Genomic DNA, 18570 nt, shown 5'->3' on the forward strand with positions numbered 1-18570 from the left:
ATCCTGCTGATAAAATATTTGACTTTTTTTTAAGGGGCAGATTTTAGGCTCCCCAATAGCCTTCTTGTGTCAGGGGTTCACTGTTGTCTTGTGTAAGGAGTGATGGAGTGTGTCATTACTGTAGCCCCCTGTGTCGAGCACAGCAGGGTCCAACCCACCTCATGTGGGCAGAAGCCCCAACTCGGGAGAAGGAACTCCCTGCTTGAAGGACATCCAGGGGACACATACATACACAAGCTTACTTACACACTATACCAGCCTCTGTATGTTTTTTTTCTCGGGTATATATCTGCAGCTAGAGTAGTTGTCTTATCAAAAAAGGACAGGAGCTTCTACCAACAGATAAGGTCTTTGTCGAGGTGAAGTAATTACAGATATCTCAGACATAGAGGAAGCAGGCATACATTTCCTTTGGGAATTGGGTGACAAAGCCAGATTAGACTCCATCTTCATCTATATACTGTAGGTAAAACCTAAGGTAAACCTAAAACCTAGGTCTTATTCTCTGCGCCAAGAGGGGGGTAAAGGAATTTGGGTCATTTTATCCATTACACGTGATGCATCTGCCGTCTCATAAGGTTATGCTCTATTTTCATGCAGTATTTTCCTCGCCTTTATCAATGTGGATGTTCTAGTTTCCCTTTTTCTGTTTGCATCATGTATTGCCAAGATGTTTAAAAATATGTTTTAAAAAAATCCCATCTTGTCCATATTTCAACTATTAGGGATTTCTAGGTCTTTCATTTTTACTGGAAGACTGGATTTAACAATGAATGGGAGCACTGACTCAAATTGCAGGCCTGCCATCTCAGAGCATAATGCCGGCGTCTTTTAACCACTGTGGGTGGCAGAGCTCCAGTTTGAGTGGAGCTGGTAGAGTTCGATTCAATCGCAGCACTTAAGAAGCATGAGAGAGACTGACAGATGCCCTTTTAGAAGTAGATGCTGCAGAGCTGCAATGACAGCTGCCTGAATATACAGTAGTGCTTTCACTTAAGTCAAGAAAAGACGAGGAAAGAATACCAGCACAGCATTATTCTACTTTCACAGCACAATGTATCATCCTCACACAGGAGTTTCACTGCAAAGAAATTATTTTTATTATTGATCACTCTAGCAGTTATTTTCTTGATAAAACTGAATTATGAATTGTTCCATAAAATGTGACTGGTGAAAGAGAGAGAGAATGGTGAAAAACACTGATAAACTTCCCCAGATGTCCTCATTCTCACACAAACATGGCTTGCCCCAAAGCCCAAAGTCGTATGTTGCAGCTTTGCTATAAAGAGTAATGTGTGAAGTCTAGTGTTTCAATTGGATCCATTCTACCTTATCAGTGATATCTCATGCTGTTGTGGCTGTTTAATCTATCTGTTATTTACACAAGGACCCCTCAACACTATGATCAATTTCTAAAGTTAATTTGTTTGTACTCTTGTGTTGTTAGTCCTTTACTACTTTGTGAACACCAGGACAAAAAAGATGTGCTTGTGTTTTACACACTAAAATCTATCCCTCTTACCATCAATAATGGGGTTAGCTAGTCTACTTATGATCCAGATTTATCGCACAGATCTGTCCTGGTGCTTTCAGATGGCTGCAGGGATTAATGAACTGAATGCTAAGGTTTTCACACAGTATTACACAGATGTAAGAATCATACTCGTGTCATGTGCGCATAATTAATCATAATTATTATAATAGCCAGAAATGGGTCTATATAGCCTAATATTTTATTTTAAAGCCTTTATTGGCCAATACCGATGACATTCCGATATTGTTATGCATCCCTATTTGTTTTATCCTTTTGTAAAGAATTATGAAAACAGAAATAACAAACTAAAGTAAGCCTGTATTTCTGTAGCATTTTTAAAAACCTAGTTTTACAAAAGTTATTCACAAAAAATAATAATAATAACACAGAACCAAATACATACAAAAGCAGACAAGGACAGACTATGCACTAGAGAGAAAACACAATGTGCTTGATATCTAATGGTTAATAGTGCCATGCACAAAATATACACACTGTACATTTGTTTTTATGTTCCTATTTGACATGTTGTATTCATTGCAGTATCTGATATTATAGAGTGTGCATTTGTGTATACGTGATACACTGAAACCTTACACATTGTGTGATGCCATTCAGAAATTCCAAATTGCTGTGTTGCTTATAAAAAGTTCTATACTGCATGAGACGTTTTCCACTGCTGTCATATTGGTGTTACCAAGAGATGGTCTTATGCATAAACATTTCCCCGTGGCGCCAGGCTTGTTTACTGTCTCTCTTGTGATCTGTAACATCCCTAACAGCGATATAAAGGTGAAAGAGAGTAGGGTTTTTTTTCTGTTCAATTTATTATTAAGTATCACCCCCTGAGCTAGGAGTCTACTGTAATGTAAATGATTCTGGTCTACTACAGTAACTGTAGCTATACGTAGGTAGACACAGTTAGACGTATAACAACAGAATATACAGTATGTCAGCCAGCATAAGGAAAGTGCTGATCAGTTGCTCTCTCTGCGCAGCAGAGTAGAAATCTAAATGAGCCAGAATTTATATTCAATCTCAGTAAATAGACTGTAAGTGAGAATCAGCCCAATTATTATGACCACTTTAGAATTAGTAGGCCATAATTTGTATTCACAATGGAAAGGTTTTCATTGTAATTCTTGTACATTTTGTTCACAATATATCTCCACTTTATTTCTGTCCACATTTACACAGTGTAGAGTATTATCTGTTTTGGATGTGTTTTACACTTGTACTAACATTAAAAAAATAGATGTCAGCCATTTCTTTTTAAAGGGAAAGTGAAAATTGTAACATTATTAAAATGTAAATAAATAAATACCAAATTAGAGAACAGACAAAATAAAATGATTCACATTGTATGTATTATATGTATGAATATGAAGATATGAATCAGTTGTAAAAACCTGCAAAAATGTAAAGTTGGATAATTTTCCAACATTACCATTGTAACTGGCCCAATAGTAATCCAATTAATACTAGTATTAGAAAATGCGCCAGTAAACATGTCTTAGATGTCCACAGGATGTGTGGTTATTTTGTCTGATGAAGGCCAGTATGCTGAAAAAGGCATCCACTCTATGTATTGGTCTTACACATGGGGTTGAGTTCTGATAGCTGCACCATTTTTGCATTCAGTTCAAAGTGGATAAAATAAAGCATCTTGTATTTTATTTTTTTTATTGTGATGTTTATAAAATGTTGTATCAGATCTTTTGCCTGTGCTCTTTTTTTTATGCAAAACAGTAAAGTACAATACAAAGTACAAAACGTTAAGGTATCTTTTTAGTCACTTAGCAAATATGTTTTCAATATGGTCACATTTGAGTTTTGTCTGTGGATTAGTTCTTAAATTTAGCTCCATGAGTTTTAGTTATTATATATAGTGCTACTTTTACATCGTTTTAAACAGCTTAATCTAAATCAATCTGGCAAAGGATTTCAAAGTTTTCAGGTTTCATAAGCAGATTCTACACTGGAATCGGATTTGAAAAAGTGTAATTGCACCCCAACCCCAGTTTCACTCACCTTTTAGAGCCCTTTTTTGGAGCATGCAGGATACTGGTTAAAGCCTCCTGCCTTAACTACCACAGTAACCAGTAATTTCCCACCCGCCTTCAGTGACGTGACATATCCCAGCTTGTGCTTTTGGCAGAGGATAACCTAAACGCTTTGAGAATGTTGTCCCACTGTGAGGCAAGTGATTCAAAAGGGACTATGACTCCCAATTTTTGACTTTATCTCACTGGCAGAGGAAAGACACAAACATGACAGAAAATGTCTCAAGCTCAACTTGTGGAAAATTGGAAGTGCTCTGGAGTTTAGTGTGGCTGTCAGATATTGGCAGAGCTGAATAATGAAGGCTCTGATTGAAATTGTTCTTTTGAAGGGGGAGCCATGAAGCTGCCAAGACCTAAATATTGTTTAATTTTTAAAGATGAAAGCTGTTAGTTTGGGACCTTTCTAACGTGTAATACTCAAGTCCGATGGACACAGCTTTTGATAGCATTTGTGGCTTTATTTAGTGTTTATTTTGTCATTTTGATGTATTTGCTCTTATCAGTGGCTTAAAGACAGTCTTGGGAACCAGCCAGCCAGTATAGCTGAAATCCTGACTGCCCAAGATTAAATGTAGTTTATTCAATTCAGTCGGTAAATTGGTGGAAACGAGGTGGCCTGGCAGCTTATTGAAGTAGACTGTCAACAAAATATGTGTTATGTAGTAAGATGTGGATTTATACAGTCTCCCACATATGGTGCTTCCATAGCTCTAGCTGGCCATAATGCAGCACTTTCCACATCCCAAGGTTTTTTCTTAGCTTCAGCCTCCCCATTCACATGAATGATGGCCAAGTCGCTCCACACCTGCCTGGCTCTTTCTTCTGTATCGAGATGTGGGTCTCTCTCTCGCTTTCAGTTGCATTCACATACACATAGACCCTGATAAAGGTTAAGAGGAGCAGTGTAAAAGTGGAGCAGTGCTGCCCTATTTTACTGGTTATAGATGAAGTGATGGGCCTGGTTCATCTGGCTCCACTGTTTAATGTATTCCCTGCAAGCCACTCCACATCCAACAAGCTTTTATTGATTAGCAGATGCTAAGGGATTTGACAAAGCAGAGCACCACTGCTAATCCTACATTAAAGCTATAATCCTTAAGATTTCGGTCCTGGTTGATTTGGTGACACTGTGGTAACTGGTCATGACACCAAGTGTGGGTTAATGCTACAGGACCCAGAATTGTGGCAGTAGCAAACACTAGTAGGGTTAGCTACTTTGTCAGCAATACAACAGACGAGCAACAGGTATATCGGTGTACAGAGCAGCCAAATAAACCCATGTTGTGTTAATAAAGACATAAGTCAATAATTGGCCTTCTTCCAGCATGCCATGAACAACCGCAATCGGATTTCATGCTGCACATGGCAGCAAGTAGTTTTGGAACAGTAGAGCATGGTGGAGTTATCTTGCTGAGGAGGTGCCTGCAGCTGTTCATCCAACAGATCACTGATGGGCTGTTAAATGCCCAAAATCGTTGTCTTTCTTTTTTTTTTATCGATGCATTTATGATGAACAATCGCTGTTAATACTAACCTCAGATACACTGCTTATGCTGCGACTACTCCACAATTAAAGCCACCTCATGTTTCACTAGTTGAATGCTTTTAATGTGAACTAGCAGCAAGAGTAAAAGTTCAGTTTGTACTAGTTGTAACTTTAGCTCCGATACAGCTGTGGACAGTTGAAATTATATCAATGAGCTCAAATTACAAACAATAATGCTGGATTACATGTGCATGATCTCCTGTGTATCCCTCATGCATCGATAGAAATGTGAATGCAATTCAGGAACTACTTAAAATATACTGCAAGATATGCTATGGTATGTGAGAGTTTTTTTTTTTTTCTTCTTCTTTTTTTTTTTAATGTATTTTATGATTAAAAAAATGTTGGCTACATTTATTCACATTCTCTTCTATTCTCTCTGCTGTAAACCGTAGCTGTAACTCTTTGAATTCTGCACCATGGCGATGTGGTGAACATTTTTAATCATACTATACTACAGTATGTTGACTGGTATGTCCTCTATAATTATCTGTTGATGGCTGCTGCCTGTGGTGTCAGACCATTCAAATATGCCCATGAGCATATCACCGTTCTAATTGGCATCGCTGTGTGAAACTCTTACTCTTCACCACTGCTGATATGACAAGAGGGGAATATGAGGGAAGCAAAGACACAAAGTTTGGAGGAAACAAAGTAGAGTATAATCACATGACCTCTACATTCTCTACCGCAGCGACAGCTCGCCCAGCAGGTATGAAATCAGACAGCTACAGTTTAAACAGCATTTAGGCACTGCAGCACTTCAGCATGACCAATCACAAAATGTGTGCGCATAACAACACAGTTTGTACAGATGATTAAATTAACAAACTGCTACTTACAAAAGAGAAAATCATTTAGAAAATGCATGCTTGTAAAGAACACATATAATTACTGTGCGTCATCGTTTTTCTCATTTGGACACAAACAAAACTATGACTCAGACATTTATTTAATTTAATTAATTCTGATGCTGTTTTGTACGTGATTCAATTCTCTCACTGAAGGAACGTTGCTTTTTTTTTAAAGCATTAAAGTAAACTACCTTGTGGATGTTTTTTGGTTTGATATTTAGATTTTCCAAATTGTATGTCATTTAAAGTTGTCTTTAGTTTGACATTGACAACTTTTATCTGTCAAAAACAAATGCAGTATAGGCACAGTTAGAGGCTGATAATCTTCACAGTGAGCGTCTCAGTTGATCCTGATTGTGTAATGTCTCAAAGTAACTTTCAGTTTATTAATACTAAAATTACATACAGTACATCCAACATTAAATGCGAATTATAGCTGCATTAAATAATCTTTGGCGACTTGTAGCCAGAAATTACTCTGAAGAGCGTTGAAATACTGCTGTTTACATTATCTTATTGCTAACATGTTAATATACAGCCATTTAAAGTAACTTAAAGGACACATGCAGCAGAAACATATGAGCATAAGGCATCACAGTGGAGCTCATTTTCTTGCCACTGGTCAAATGCAATATAATATTGACAGACGTCGATATAATCCTTTACTGTACCGCTCAAGAACAATATTTTATCTCCACTTTGGGTTCGGTAGCTGGTGTGAGCTTGGCGTTTTAAGGGGGGTGGGGAGAGCCATTAGTAGTCAGCCATATGTCAAAACCTTTTAAAGCTGCAGAGCTGCAGGGGTTATTGGCACTAGCTATCTTTTCCCACAAGGAGTCATTTCACTCAGTCTTTGTAACAAAACTACTGCTTAATGGAGCTGAAGGTAAAGACCAAAAAGATGAAAATTATTGTGAAGTACAGTATTTGCAGGGGATTTGTACATGATCAATCACCTGCTCAGCTGCTGACCTTCCTGGCTTACAAATCTCACTTTCTTCAACTCTCCACCACTAATAAGACTTTTTATTTTGCACGATGATTTATTTCCTCCTCACTTACTCCTCAACCGTGTGACTATCACAGTAAAGCATACCATATAATTGAATTCATTGATGCAATTCCTCTGTCAGAGATCAAAACATGTAATAAACCTTTCAATTAAACTGAAATAGAGAGCAAGAGAGAAACTAGCTTGCTACTCTGAGTGCTTCTCTGCATGGACTCATATTGCTGGGAGGAGGAGGAGAAAACCTGACAAATTGTTTTCTGATATTCTCGCAGAAACCGGCATCGTTAAGCCCACCTCAGTGCAGGAAAAAATGGTGCTGAATAACGCTGAGGATGTTTGTCTTGATAATGCCAAAGCCTGTTTGTGTCTGTGTCAGGAGTCTGGCAGTTAATCCAGCCTACATCCCAGATCCAGATATCAATACTGTGTTAGAGAGCTGTGGGCCGAGACTAGCTGTCATGCTTGAGGAGAGCAGCTTCTGCTCTACACTCTCTGTTTCTCATGAAGGGAGAGGGAGGGTGGGAGGGAGCGGACATGCACATGGTCTGTTGGATTTACTCTGGTATTCGGCTGTATTGAATCAGTGTTCCTGCCAGACCAGGACACAAAGAGAAACATATTTGCGTCTGTGTCGTTATCATATCCAAACATTCTCTTATGATTTGTTGTTGGCAGGATTTATGAGCGGGTGATAGATCCCCCTCAGATGGAGCTCACCCCAGGCAGTGGAGTGTGGCTAGGCCAGCACAGCCACAAGCATGGCCTGTTCAAGGTAAGACTACACACACACACACACACACACACACACACACACACACACACACACACACACACACACACACACACACACACACACTCTCACACTCTCTTCCTGAATGTGCTTCACTTTCAAGATCAACTGGTGTAATTGGCCAGATTTGCAGTAGGCTGTGTCGGGGAGGAGAGCCAAGTAGAAGATACAAGAAAGAAGTAATGTGGGCTCACAGAGGACCTGCAAAAGTTCACTGTGTGCTTTGAAAGGCTTATTCCCAAGCCCATTACAATGTTGTTGATTTTTAATCACTGCTCATTTTCTCAGGCTCCTGCATGTATTCGCAGCAGGGAGGGGACAGGGTGGAGTGTCACAAAGACATGCACATGCTCTTGATATTCCCACCTCTGCTGCCCACCTGCCATGCAATCAATGGGCCCTTTAGTTTTTCTATGTAACATATTGATTAGCCACCAGACCCTGCTGTGGTGTAAATGATTTCTCCTCTCTGTGCTTTGACACTATCGCTGCTGCACATAAGCACACTGTTCCCCCTCCCCCTTTCATCTCCTCCTGCATCAAGGCTTCAAGGACCTCCTTCTTCTAGAGGATAGCTCTTGTCTTAAAAGACACAGCTCCATCATCCAGTTCCCTACCCGTGGTCGGCTCCGTGCTTGGAGTCTGTCTACCCTCTATGTGCAGGGAGCGCCCAAAAGTGTTTGTCAGCAGCAAAGACAGATGGTGTAAAAGCGCACAGGCTTGTGGGGATGAGGAGATTCTCCCTTCAGATTTACACTGGGATAAGTTGGCATGTCGGCTGACAGGTGCACTTGTAACACCTTGAATCAGTGACCTGTTGCTCAGTCTGTCAGAAAGTTAATTTACAGTAATTATCTCCTTCTGCTCATCAAGAGCACCATAGCCACAGAAAATACTTCTTTGCACATACTGGTGCAACACTGCATTATCAACATTCATTCATGTTGCATATAGCATTTTACTGAAATTTTCAAGCCCTAAAATTAAAAATAGGTTCAAAACTCTTAACCACTACTGTAGTCTTGGAAGTCTTTGTTCACTGTGCAGTTGACTCATTGTTTAATGTTTTCATAATTTCATACATGTCAAGAACTTTCCAGGGATAGTTATAGTTAGTTTAGTCCATGTGGGCTTTTTTTTATATTTTTTATAGGTATTGTACTTGAACACACCACCCATTACATAACCACTGAAAGATTCACAAATGGTTTTGGTTCCTATCAGGTTCCAGTGTCTTACTAACATTAGCCTAATAGCTAGCTTCCTAGCTACATTTCAGCTTGAGGCTGCTGTCTCTCTATGCTTGTTAAAAGAAGTGAGTAGGTTTGACAAAAACTCTCTGAAATGCATTGGTAGTCGTATAGTTTGTACTGGAAACAAGGAGGCACAGCTAGCCTGACTCTCTTCTCATTCAAAAATAGCCTACCACAACCTCAAAAGCTAACTAATTAACATATTTTATCTCATTTGTTCAATCTGTACACAAACAGAAATTTAAAAACAAGAAGTTGGTTTTTCTGGGAGTTATGTGCTGTAAATATTCTAACAGTGTCCAGGCCTATTGTGCAGGGGTCATAAGAGGCACGCACGCACGCAGACGGACGGACGGACAGACAGACATGGAGAGGGACAGACAGAGACATAATACATTGTTCAACTTTACACTTCTACTTCTTTGCTATTCCCCTCACACTTTATCAGTTGCTCCCTACTTTAACCTGTTTAAGTCAAGGGGATAAACAGAGCCTACTTACGTCTTCTCATGTCAAAAGCAGAGAAGGGTAAAGAGCTTGTTGGGAAATGTGAGAAAAGAATAAAGAGGCACAAGCAAAGGAAAGGGAAAAATGGCCAAGAGCTACAGAAGTAACACTGCAGATGGAGATAGGAGGTGAAATAAAGCAGCAGCTGTAATCTGTCCCATTCAGGACTCAGGAGTGGGATAATGATAAGAGTAGCTAACTAGACCTTTAAATAAAACATATTGAGCTCTCGCAGTGGCTTGAGACAATCCTCGTCCCTGTGCCTCCTCGTCCCAGGAGTCTCTCCATCTGAAGGAGCAACTGTAATAAATTATCTTTATCTAGAATCCATTGTGCCAAGGATGCTGACTCCTCAGGGACACTGCAGGCTCATTTGGAACCAGTGCTTTTTTGAAACGCTCGGTGTTGCACCACAACACGGTAATGAATCTACCCCGGACAATGATGGAAAGCTTGAATACGTTACATAATGCAGGGTGATGAAGGAAAAGGCAAACCCGGTTCTGAGAGATTTCCCTGTGTCGCTTTATGTCGTTCTTTCCTGGTTTGTTTATGCTTTGTTCATGTCAATGATCAGTGATAATATGGGACAGTCTGGGGTTAATCACTCCTAAAAGTAGAATGGGCAAAAGGAAAAAATCTGGATACTATGGAATACATTTCGATTTCCTTGTGTTAAACTTTAAAAGTGCTGTATATTTTACCTATTGATGTTGTGAGGCTCCTTATTTGAGAGGTCATTCTAAAACGTTGTTTATCTTGCCTTCCCCTCAGGTTTGAGTTATAATATAGTAAGTTAGTTATTTGGGGAAATCATCATTATCACCTATTTTTTGTCTCCCCTCTCTCACACTTGTAAATTAGTGTTTTTGATACCGGTTTAGTCCTGGGAGATGAACTGCAGGTGGAGGTTAAGTCTTCAGACCCTGCTAGAACAAGGAAAGGTTATGTTGTGCATAATCACATTCAGAAAACAGGAAATCACAGGATAAAGATTTTCCCAGGATGATAAGACCTCTGTCGATGTTGCCTGAAGGCAAGTGCTGGCCAAACATGCCTGGCCTATTATTGCTGTAATAAACAAGCTAACTGGGAATTCTGACTGTAAAAGCCAGCAGACAAGCCAAATGAAGGTAATTTTATCAGCAATAACAGTGAGTGAACTTGTGAGCATTTGGGGACACAAAGAAACAAATGATGCATAAACAGCACATAAGTTCACACCTCTCACACACACAACTACATACATTTACACCAGTTGTGAGGACACTCACTGGCTGTGTCCATTCCCTTTCCCAAGCATGAACAATAACCCTACATTAAACCCAATAAAATGCTATGTATATGTTTGGAGGAAGTATATGATCTGTAAATGATCTCCCTTGTTGCCATGTCTAAATGTTCATCTTCGATCATTCTAAAATTAGCTGCTGTGGCGGCTGTGTACAAAAAAGGCTAGTCTCACATGTCTCATAACTCCTTGCAACTGCATTAATTGTGTTTTAAGGCAGAAGAAGTTGACAAACACTACCAACTCAATTTATTAATCCATGCTGTTAGGGGGTTACAACTTCAGTTGGAATTACCTATTGATCAGTGTCAGTGATGTATGTTCAGGACCCCTATATTACACCCCTGGGATCGACATCTGTGATCTACACCTTTATTTTCATTCTGACTGACATTGACAATCTCTTCTTCACCATCCACTGCTCACACAGCCTGTGAGTGGGTTTGTTCTCAATCTGTGCTGCAAACCTGTTCGCCTCAAGATGTCCTCTCCCGGTGTCTCCATGTGAAATAGAGGCAGGTGTTATTTGCATCCAGGCCAGCCAAATGCACTGTAAATGGATTTCAAATACACATAAAGCAGAGACAGGTTGATGCCAACTGTGCTTGATGTAGCTACTTTGAAGGAATGGTGAAATTATAGTGTGTGTGTGTGTGTGTGTGTGTGTGTGGACACCCCAGTGTTTCACAAGTTCAGTTTTCCATTACAGAAGGTGACTTTTTTCCAAGATTGTTCTCTGTGGTCATAGTGAAGCTCTCTATTTACCAGCCCTGCACCTCTGGAGATGGCATGTCATTCAGAATGAGTGACAGATAGTCTGTTAATGGAGAGAACCCTGTCGGTTATAGGCCATTTACTTCTGCCTATTTGTGAAGTACATGTGCTTCACTTCAGTTAGGAATGGATCCTGTATAAATTTTTTTTAATGTTTGCTGTGTTTTTTTTTCACCATTTCCAAAATACAAGCACTTTTAAACCATTCTTAAAATTCATTGCTATACTGTGTGTAGTTGAATGTAGATCTGGGTCAAGATGCAGATTAAACATTTTTAAATACTTTCTATTATTAAATTGATTGTGAATTGTGCAAATTTGACAGAGCAGTATATGCTCTATATATATATATAGATATAGATATAGATATAGATATAGATATAGATAGATATAGATATAGATATATAGATATATAGTTCAGCTCCAATGTAGGCCCTACTTACTACTTCTGCAAACTTTTCATGCAGTTTAAATCAGATACTGCAAGAATCACTCATTATAATTTGTAGATAAATGCAGACTGCTTTACTGGAGTTCCTGCTTTATCCACTTTAAAAGTTATTTTTTGATGACGAATTAAACACATCTACTGGTTAGAGGATGTTTAACTAAGTGCTCTATTATATTTTAAACATTATGATGTTATTTCTGCACTAATTTGCTCCTAGTATTTAGTTTGCTCTTGTTGACTAAATCACCAGTGTGGAAACTGAGCACCAGATGGTTCTGAGACATCTATTCTCAACGCAAAGTCTAAGACCCATTTTCCACCAAAATACCAACAACTCACTTTGTGCTGCCTCATTTGAAAGAATCTCCCACCTGTTTGAACCTCTCCTCCCACCTGCGCACCCTGAGCTAAAAATACCACACTGATGGGCAAGGTCAGGAAGGGTCTGTGCACTACTTGCACTGGAAAATACGACTTGTTTTCGGATATTAGATCCAATGAGATATCCCATGATCTTGCAATCCATGTGAATCACTGTCTCTCTGTCTTTTCCCTGCACCCTTCTCTCTGTGTTGCCAGGGCATTATCCAGGATGTGAAGTTGATTTTTGCTCCAAATGGCTACATTACGCAGTGTCCTAATCTTAACCGCAGTAAGTATCATGGTGACACAGTCATACATAGTGTCCTGAACAAACTCTGAAAATAATAGGAAAAAAATGTTTTCTCCATTACTGTGTGCCATTGTAGAAATTGGACTGTAATGAGATATGCATCTGCTGTGGTCTCTTTTCGTGATGATCACAAACAAATCTCGCTCCATTGTTTGGTCTCCCTGTACTCTTCATTTTGCTGTAATTCAGATTCAGTGCAGCCTCTTCTCTCCTCTTTCTTTCTCCATCTGTTTACTGTCAAACAGATTTAGATACAAGGCCACCACTGTACCACTGCTACTGATCAATAAGGCATGCTCACACCTTGTCGCTTTATAATTGATACACCAGCCAAAGGCCTAAGACAAAGAGTAAACAGATGTGTGAGGCTTCCCTTTTGTGCGCTGCTGGCCGCCAAAGGCCTTGTCCAAATAGTCAAGCTAATTAATTTCTTTTTCTCCCCCCCCCCCAATCAAATTCTGCGCCCTTGCTCTTCCCTCCTTTTATTCTCTCTTTTGGTGCTTCCTTTTCCTTCGTTGAGCCTGTCCGACCTGCAGCGATTTCCTGAGCCTGGTGCAAGGCATTATGGACCTTCAGGAGCTACTAGCAAAGATGACACTGAAGGTAAGAACACTGAACAGCCTCTTGAGCAGAAAACTACCACTGCCAGCTCACCAGATTGTACAACAACTTAGGAGAATGTATAGTATACTGCAAAACTAGATTTATTGACGTCACAAAATGTTGGCATTCATGTCAGTGAAAGACTGTTAAAGTACCCAAATAAAATATCAACTAATACCTTTCCAAGTTGTAGCCTGACAAACAAATAAATAAATAAATGAATATAATAAATAACTTCCTTCTCCACTGCAGCCGGAGACAGCAGAATCCTTTGATTTTTTTTTTTTTTTTCTTCCTGCTTTCATCGAAGCTTCTTGTTCTTTCTCCTCTAAAGTCAGAATCTCATTTTTGTTTAATTTCAACAAGAAGGTGCTCAAAACATGCACCTTAATCTGTCTGTAGAAAATATGATTATTCTGTCAGTTATTATTGAGAGCGTGGATTGAAGTGGTTTTAAAAGACTCATAAACAAACACAAAGGATATTAATGTGCCTGTAAGAGGGAACAGCAAACAGACATTACTTGGTTTCAAAAGGTACCATGTATTATTTAATTTAATTTTGTTGCAATTGTTCAGGATTAGAGTTTTTAAATAATGGAAACCGTTTCCACTTTGAATATACAGCTGTGTTTTCCTGATAATTCATAGTGTCATTGCCGACTTGGTGCAATGAACTTCTGGTTACAATTCACTGGCTGCTCTTCTTCTAATCGCTGATTACCAGATTAACAGTTTATTTTTGAGAGAGAGAGAGAGAGAGTGTGTGTGTGTGTGTGTATATGTATGTGTGTGTGTGTATATATATATATATATATATATATATATATAGTGTGTGTGTCATTGCGTGTGATTGACTTTGTGTGTAGGTGAGTATGTGCATGAGTGAGTGCTATCAGGTGGGAGTGAATGAAGCAAGGACATCTCAGCGGGGTCACAAGCTATAGAATAATTTTCAGTGCAAATAAGAGTGAAATGAAGAACATTACCCTACTGCTGTGTCAATGCCTTCTCCTTCACATAAACACACCTCGACCTATTGCCACCTGTCCTCTTTGCTCACAAGAGTTCCAGAAGGGAACCCGCAGTCAACTTCAGCACTAAATGGCCTCTCTGCCTTAAGGCTGTAAAGAATAGAGGAATTCAGCATGAGGTGAATAATTGCTTGATCCTGAGTATGCGATGTGGAGTGTCAAGGCGAGGTGAGATGACAATAAGCTCTGCTGTCTGTGGATTTGGATGGCAGCATTTGCATGTATTATACTTGCATTTTTGTGAGGGGAAGCACAATGTTTTATATCAAAACACATTGTAGAAATAGCTCAATATCACTTTTTCTGATACCACATGCAGTATCAGTGCAAATACTAGTCTAATATATTTGTTTTCCTCTTTAAAGGTGAAATGTTTAAGATATGGCCAGAATATTACTTGAAACCTTCAAAAAAAAAAAACTTGCATTATCAACAGAATGTGAAAAAGTTCTGAAGTTTTGTCTGTTTATTGTGTTGCAGAGATATCTGCTGAAGTGTGCATGCTGAGATTTGGTTGAATAAAATTCCCTGAGTTACATGTGAAAATAATCTGCAATATAAGCTACTTGCAGATATATCTGCATCTGCAGCTCGTCTGTTAACAACACTGCAGCGCCACAGAACAAAACATCAGGTGACCGCAGTCTACCGGAGCTCAGAGCCGGTGTTCTGACGATGTTTGCTACCTTGTTGAAAAATGCTACCGTAGTGCGAATCAATAGCCAGTGGTGGTCTGGACATCTGGAGTACCGGTGAGCTGGCCAACCTCCGGGCCAGTGGGCTGCCTTCCTTAGCCTATACTTTTTTACTAATAATAAAAATATTTGGCAGAAGGTTGAGCAACACAGGCCAGCCCCCCTCCCTTCTCCCCAGGCCTGTTGGTGTATTCCATATGAATGTCTATGCTGCCCTTAGCCCATCTCTGTCAATCTCACTCACACACCACAGTGACACTAACTGCTGGAAAACAAGCTACATAAGGAAATGGAGAAGCAGAGTTTAAAAACATTAAGGGTCGGGCTGAAAAGTTCAGAGACAAACGAGTCAAAGGTCTTAGCTGAAATGCAAGTAAATGTAAAAAACTAACCGACTCATTCCGTAGTAGTAGTACTAGTAGCAGGGCCACAGACAATAAGACCGGGAAGAGGAAAAAGCCAGAGCCCTGTTCACTGGTGAAAGAGTAGACGGAAAGGACAGCAAACCCAGAGATAGTGCAGCTGAACGATAGAAATGTTGTTATCAGAATCTATCATTGAAATGCAAATGCTGTTTGTCAGCTACCATTTTGCAAATGTACCAGAAAGAAAGAACTGAGGTAAAGAGTACAGTAACTGTGTGTTCAAACCGGCTGGTAGAAAAACTACAATCTGATGCTTAACGTTAGTAAAGATCTGAATGTCTAAATTTTGCTGTCCTGTGGGAAATAAATCACTTCAGGATCAGTGATTTACTTTCGTGTCATTTTATTTTGCTAAAATAAGCATTTTCATTTGATTCTAATGGATTTTGTCTTGTCATTTTACACGTATAAATGTTGTATAAATGACATTTACAAATATTAATTAGCTAATTTTATTTAATGTCTGTCATTGGTTGCAAATAGCCTATACATATTATTATAAAACCATTCAATCCTTTCCCTCTTAAATTCACATTCTTTATTAAACTGTGAGTAAAGCCACACAGTATTATTTATTATGTTGCCATTCATCCACTTGATATGAAATGGTGGCACTGCTGCTATGTTTTTTTAGTTTTTCAAAAATTTTGCCTTTATTAGTTAATTTATATATTTATCCAGGTTGATGATAGATGCTGCTCTCTTAGGTTACTTTCTACATTTTGGAGAGGGTTTTATTATGTGTACTCCCATGCAGTGGCGGCTGTTGAAAAATATTTTAGTCAGTTTCAGTAACCATCCCAAAACAATTTAACACAAACTGCAGGATACCAGTGCTTTGTAAAATTATTTAATGCCAATATTTAAAAAATTCTTACACAAAAAAATAAACAGTGAACATAAACATAGAAAATACTCAAGTAAAGTACAAATACCTCTGATTAGTACTTCAGTACAGTAGGCCTACTTACGTTATTGTCCACCACTGGAAATAACCAGATTTTAACACTTCAGAGCTGCCTATAAACTATACAGCTTACCTCTGTAGCCAGCCGCTGTTGTTCTCCTTGTTAATGTACAGTAGCACAAGCACCAACTGGCAGTGGGTGGAAATGTCAGTTGTCTCATCTGCCTGAATAGCAAGATATTCTGCATTTTTTACTTCCTCCAGAATGTCATCTTTAAGAACTGACAGCATGCAGTCCAAAAGTTTGTTTTGCAAAGTTTTTGAGGTGCCTTTTTAAAAACGGTAGCTGTCTTGAGGTGCTCCACCAACACACTGTCCAGCGAGGCAGCAAGATCTATTGAAAGGATTCTGTGTCATTGTGGCCACGCAAGACCAGCTCAATGGCCCCGCAGAATTTAACACAGTCAGTTATCTTTGATAAAACGTGCCTGTTCGTATCCACCTCTTCGCTGCGATGTTAACTCTGCCAGGCATGGTTAGCTGCACCGTATTATCCATATGTGCCCTTGTGTTGTTTCTTAATCTTCTCAGATAAATGTATCATTTACTCCTGTAACAGTCCATGTTGTATCCGTCCCCGCCGTTTTAAAAAGCAAGCATGGGAAGCAAAATAAGTCATTTTACATGATTGCATCCAGCTTAGGGTGCAATCATGTCCCTGGTTTTAGTGGCCTGTCCCCGTCTGGATCTGTCCCCGGAAATGTCCCCGTTTTTAAGTGTTAGTCATAGACTGTATAACGTGTTAACAGACCTGAAATCAGATTTTACATAGCCAGACACTGATTTTCGTACCAATCCAGTCCTTTTTTACCTGTTGAAATACCTTTTGAATGGCCAATACAACCTATATAATGCAGTATTTCACTTGCCAGAAAGTGATTGCAGCCTCTACTTGTTGACTGAAAGGTAGTTACTGCCATGAAATGACTTGATTATATTCATGAGGGTTATATTTGACAGATTATAACTCACCTAGTACTTTTTACCTCTTAACAAACAGACCCTTAAATTGCAGTATTCTACTTGCTAGAAAGTGATTGCAGCCTCTACTTGTTGACTGAAAGGTAGTTTCTGCCCTGAAATTATTTCATTTTATTCATGAAGGTTATATTTGATAGATTATAACTCACTAACTCAGTATCTAACTCACTTTAAATGGCAAAAACAACACAAAAACCTTGACAGAAAGGGATTGCAGCCTCTAGGATACTTATTGACTGAAAGCTAGTTTCTGCCTCAAAATGACTTGATTTCATTCAGAAGAGTTATATTTGACAGATTATAAAACCAAAATTGTCCCCTGTTTTTATTTCATATATAATAACATTAAATTTTTTTTCACACTGACCACCAAACCAAAAATGTCCTTGGTTTTCATTTCAGAAATCTGGTCACCTTAATCCAGCTAGCCAAGGCTGAAAGCCTGATTCTTGAGTTCCGCATGTGTTTATTTTAAAAACGAACAATCAAAACACTTTCCACTATCAGGGAGGGCGGCACCCTAGCGCCCTCTATTGGCCAGCCGCCACTGCTCCCATGACTTAAAGCCAACCAGCTGACCCTGAGCAGCAGTTCTCTGTCTCAGAGAGAATTGTGGATATTTTATTTTAACTCGAGGCTTCACGTGATGTGAGGTAGTTCAATCACGACAATTTCAGTGTGTATTCTGCAGCCTTTTTAAAGTAGACTGTCATAGTGATCAATGGCTGTAATGCTGCTAGGTGGTTAGAGGCTGGTCCTGTTTGTATGTGCGTGCATTATCAGGGCAGCCATGGTGGAGTGTACGATTAACCGTTCTGGTGGGCTAGTCTGGATCAAAGTCCAGGGCCATTTTTTACTCCCAGTCCGTCCCTGGCAGAGTCTATCAATTCATCAAAAATGCAACCTTATGTGTTCCCATTTCCAAACCCATATAACACACAGTATAGGCCGACTCAGAGTATTATGACATCTAGGCTGTTTTTGGGGGTAGCGTATTCTGATAGACTAATGTCCTCTATCAAATAATGCTCCCACTACAGAATCATTTTATATTGCACCACTACTCACTCCATTTGTACTGTAAGGAGATGGGGAGCATGTTGAAATACTATATTATA

At 39.3% G+C, this 18570-nt stretch overlaps 1 protein-coding gene across 3 annotated transcripts in view; it reads left to right on the top strand.

Annotated features, from left to right (window-relative positions):
* Nucleotides 1–18570, top strand: part of LOC119890330 (protein kinase C-binding protein NELL1-like) — a 284276-nt gene that overhangs the window by 90245 nt on the left and 175461 nt on the right. For all 3 annotated transcript variants that reach the window (XM_038701547.1, XM_038701548.1, XM_038701546.1), the window contains exons 5-7: nt 7685–7781; nt 12655–12727; nt 13269–13351. In XM_038701547.1, the coding sequence (XP_038557475.1) occupies nt 7685–7781; nt 12655–12727; nt 13269–13351 (253 nt within the window). The remainder of the gene's footprint in view (nt 1–7684; nt 7782–12654; nt 12728–13268; nt 13352–18570) is intronic.

The sequence above is a fragment of the Micropterus salmoides genome, unplaced genomic scaffold (genome assembly GCF_014851395.1).
Source record: "Micropterus salmoides isolate LMB-PRFRI ecotype aquatic unplaced genomic scaffold, ASM1485139v1 Ms_hic_scaffold_6, whole genome shotgun sequence".
Classification (NCBI taxonomy): Eukaryota; Metazoa; Chordata; class Actinopteri; order Centrarchiformes; family Centrarchidae; genus Micropterus; species Micropterus salmoides.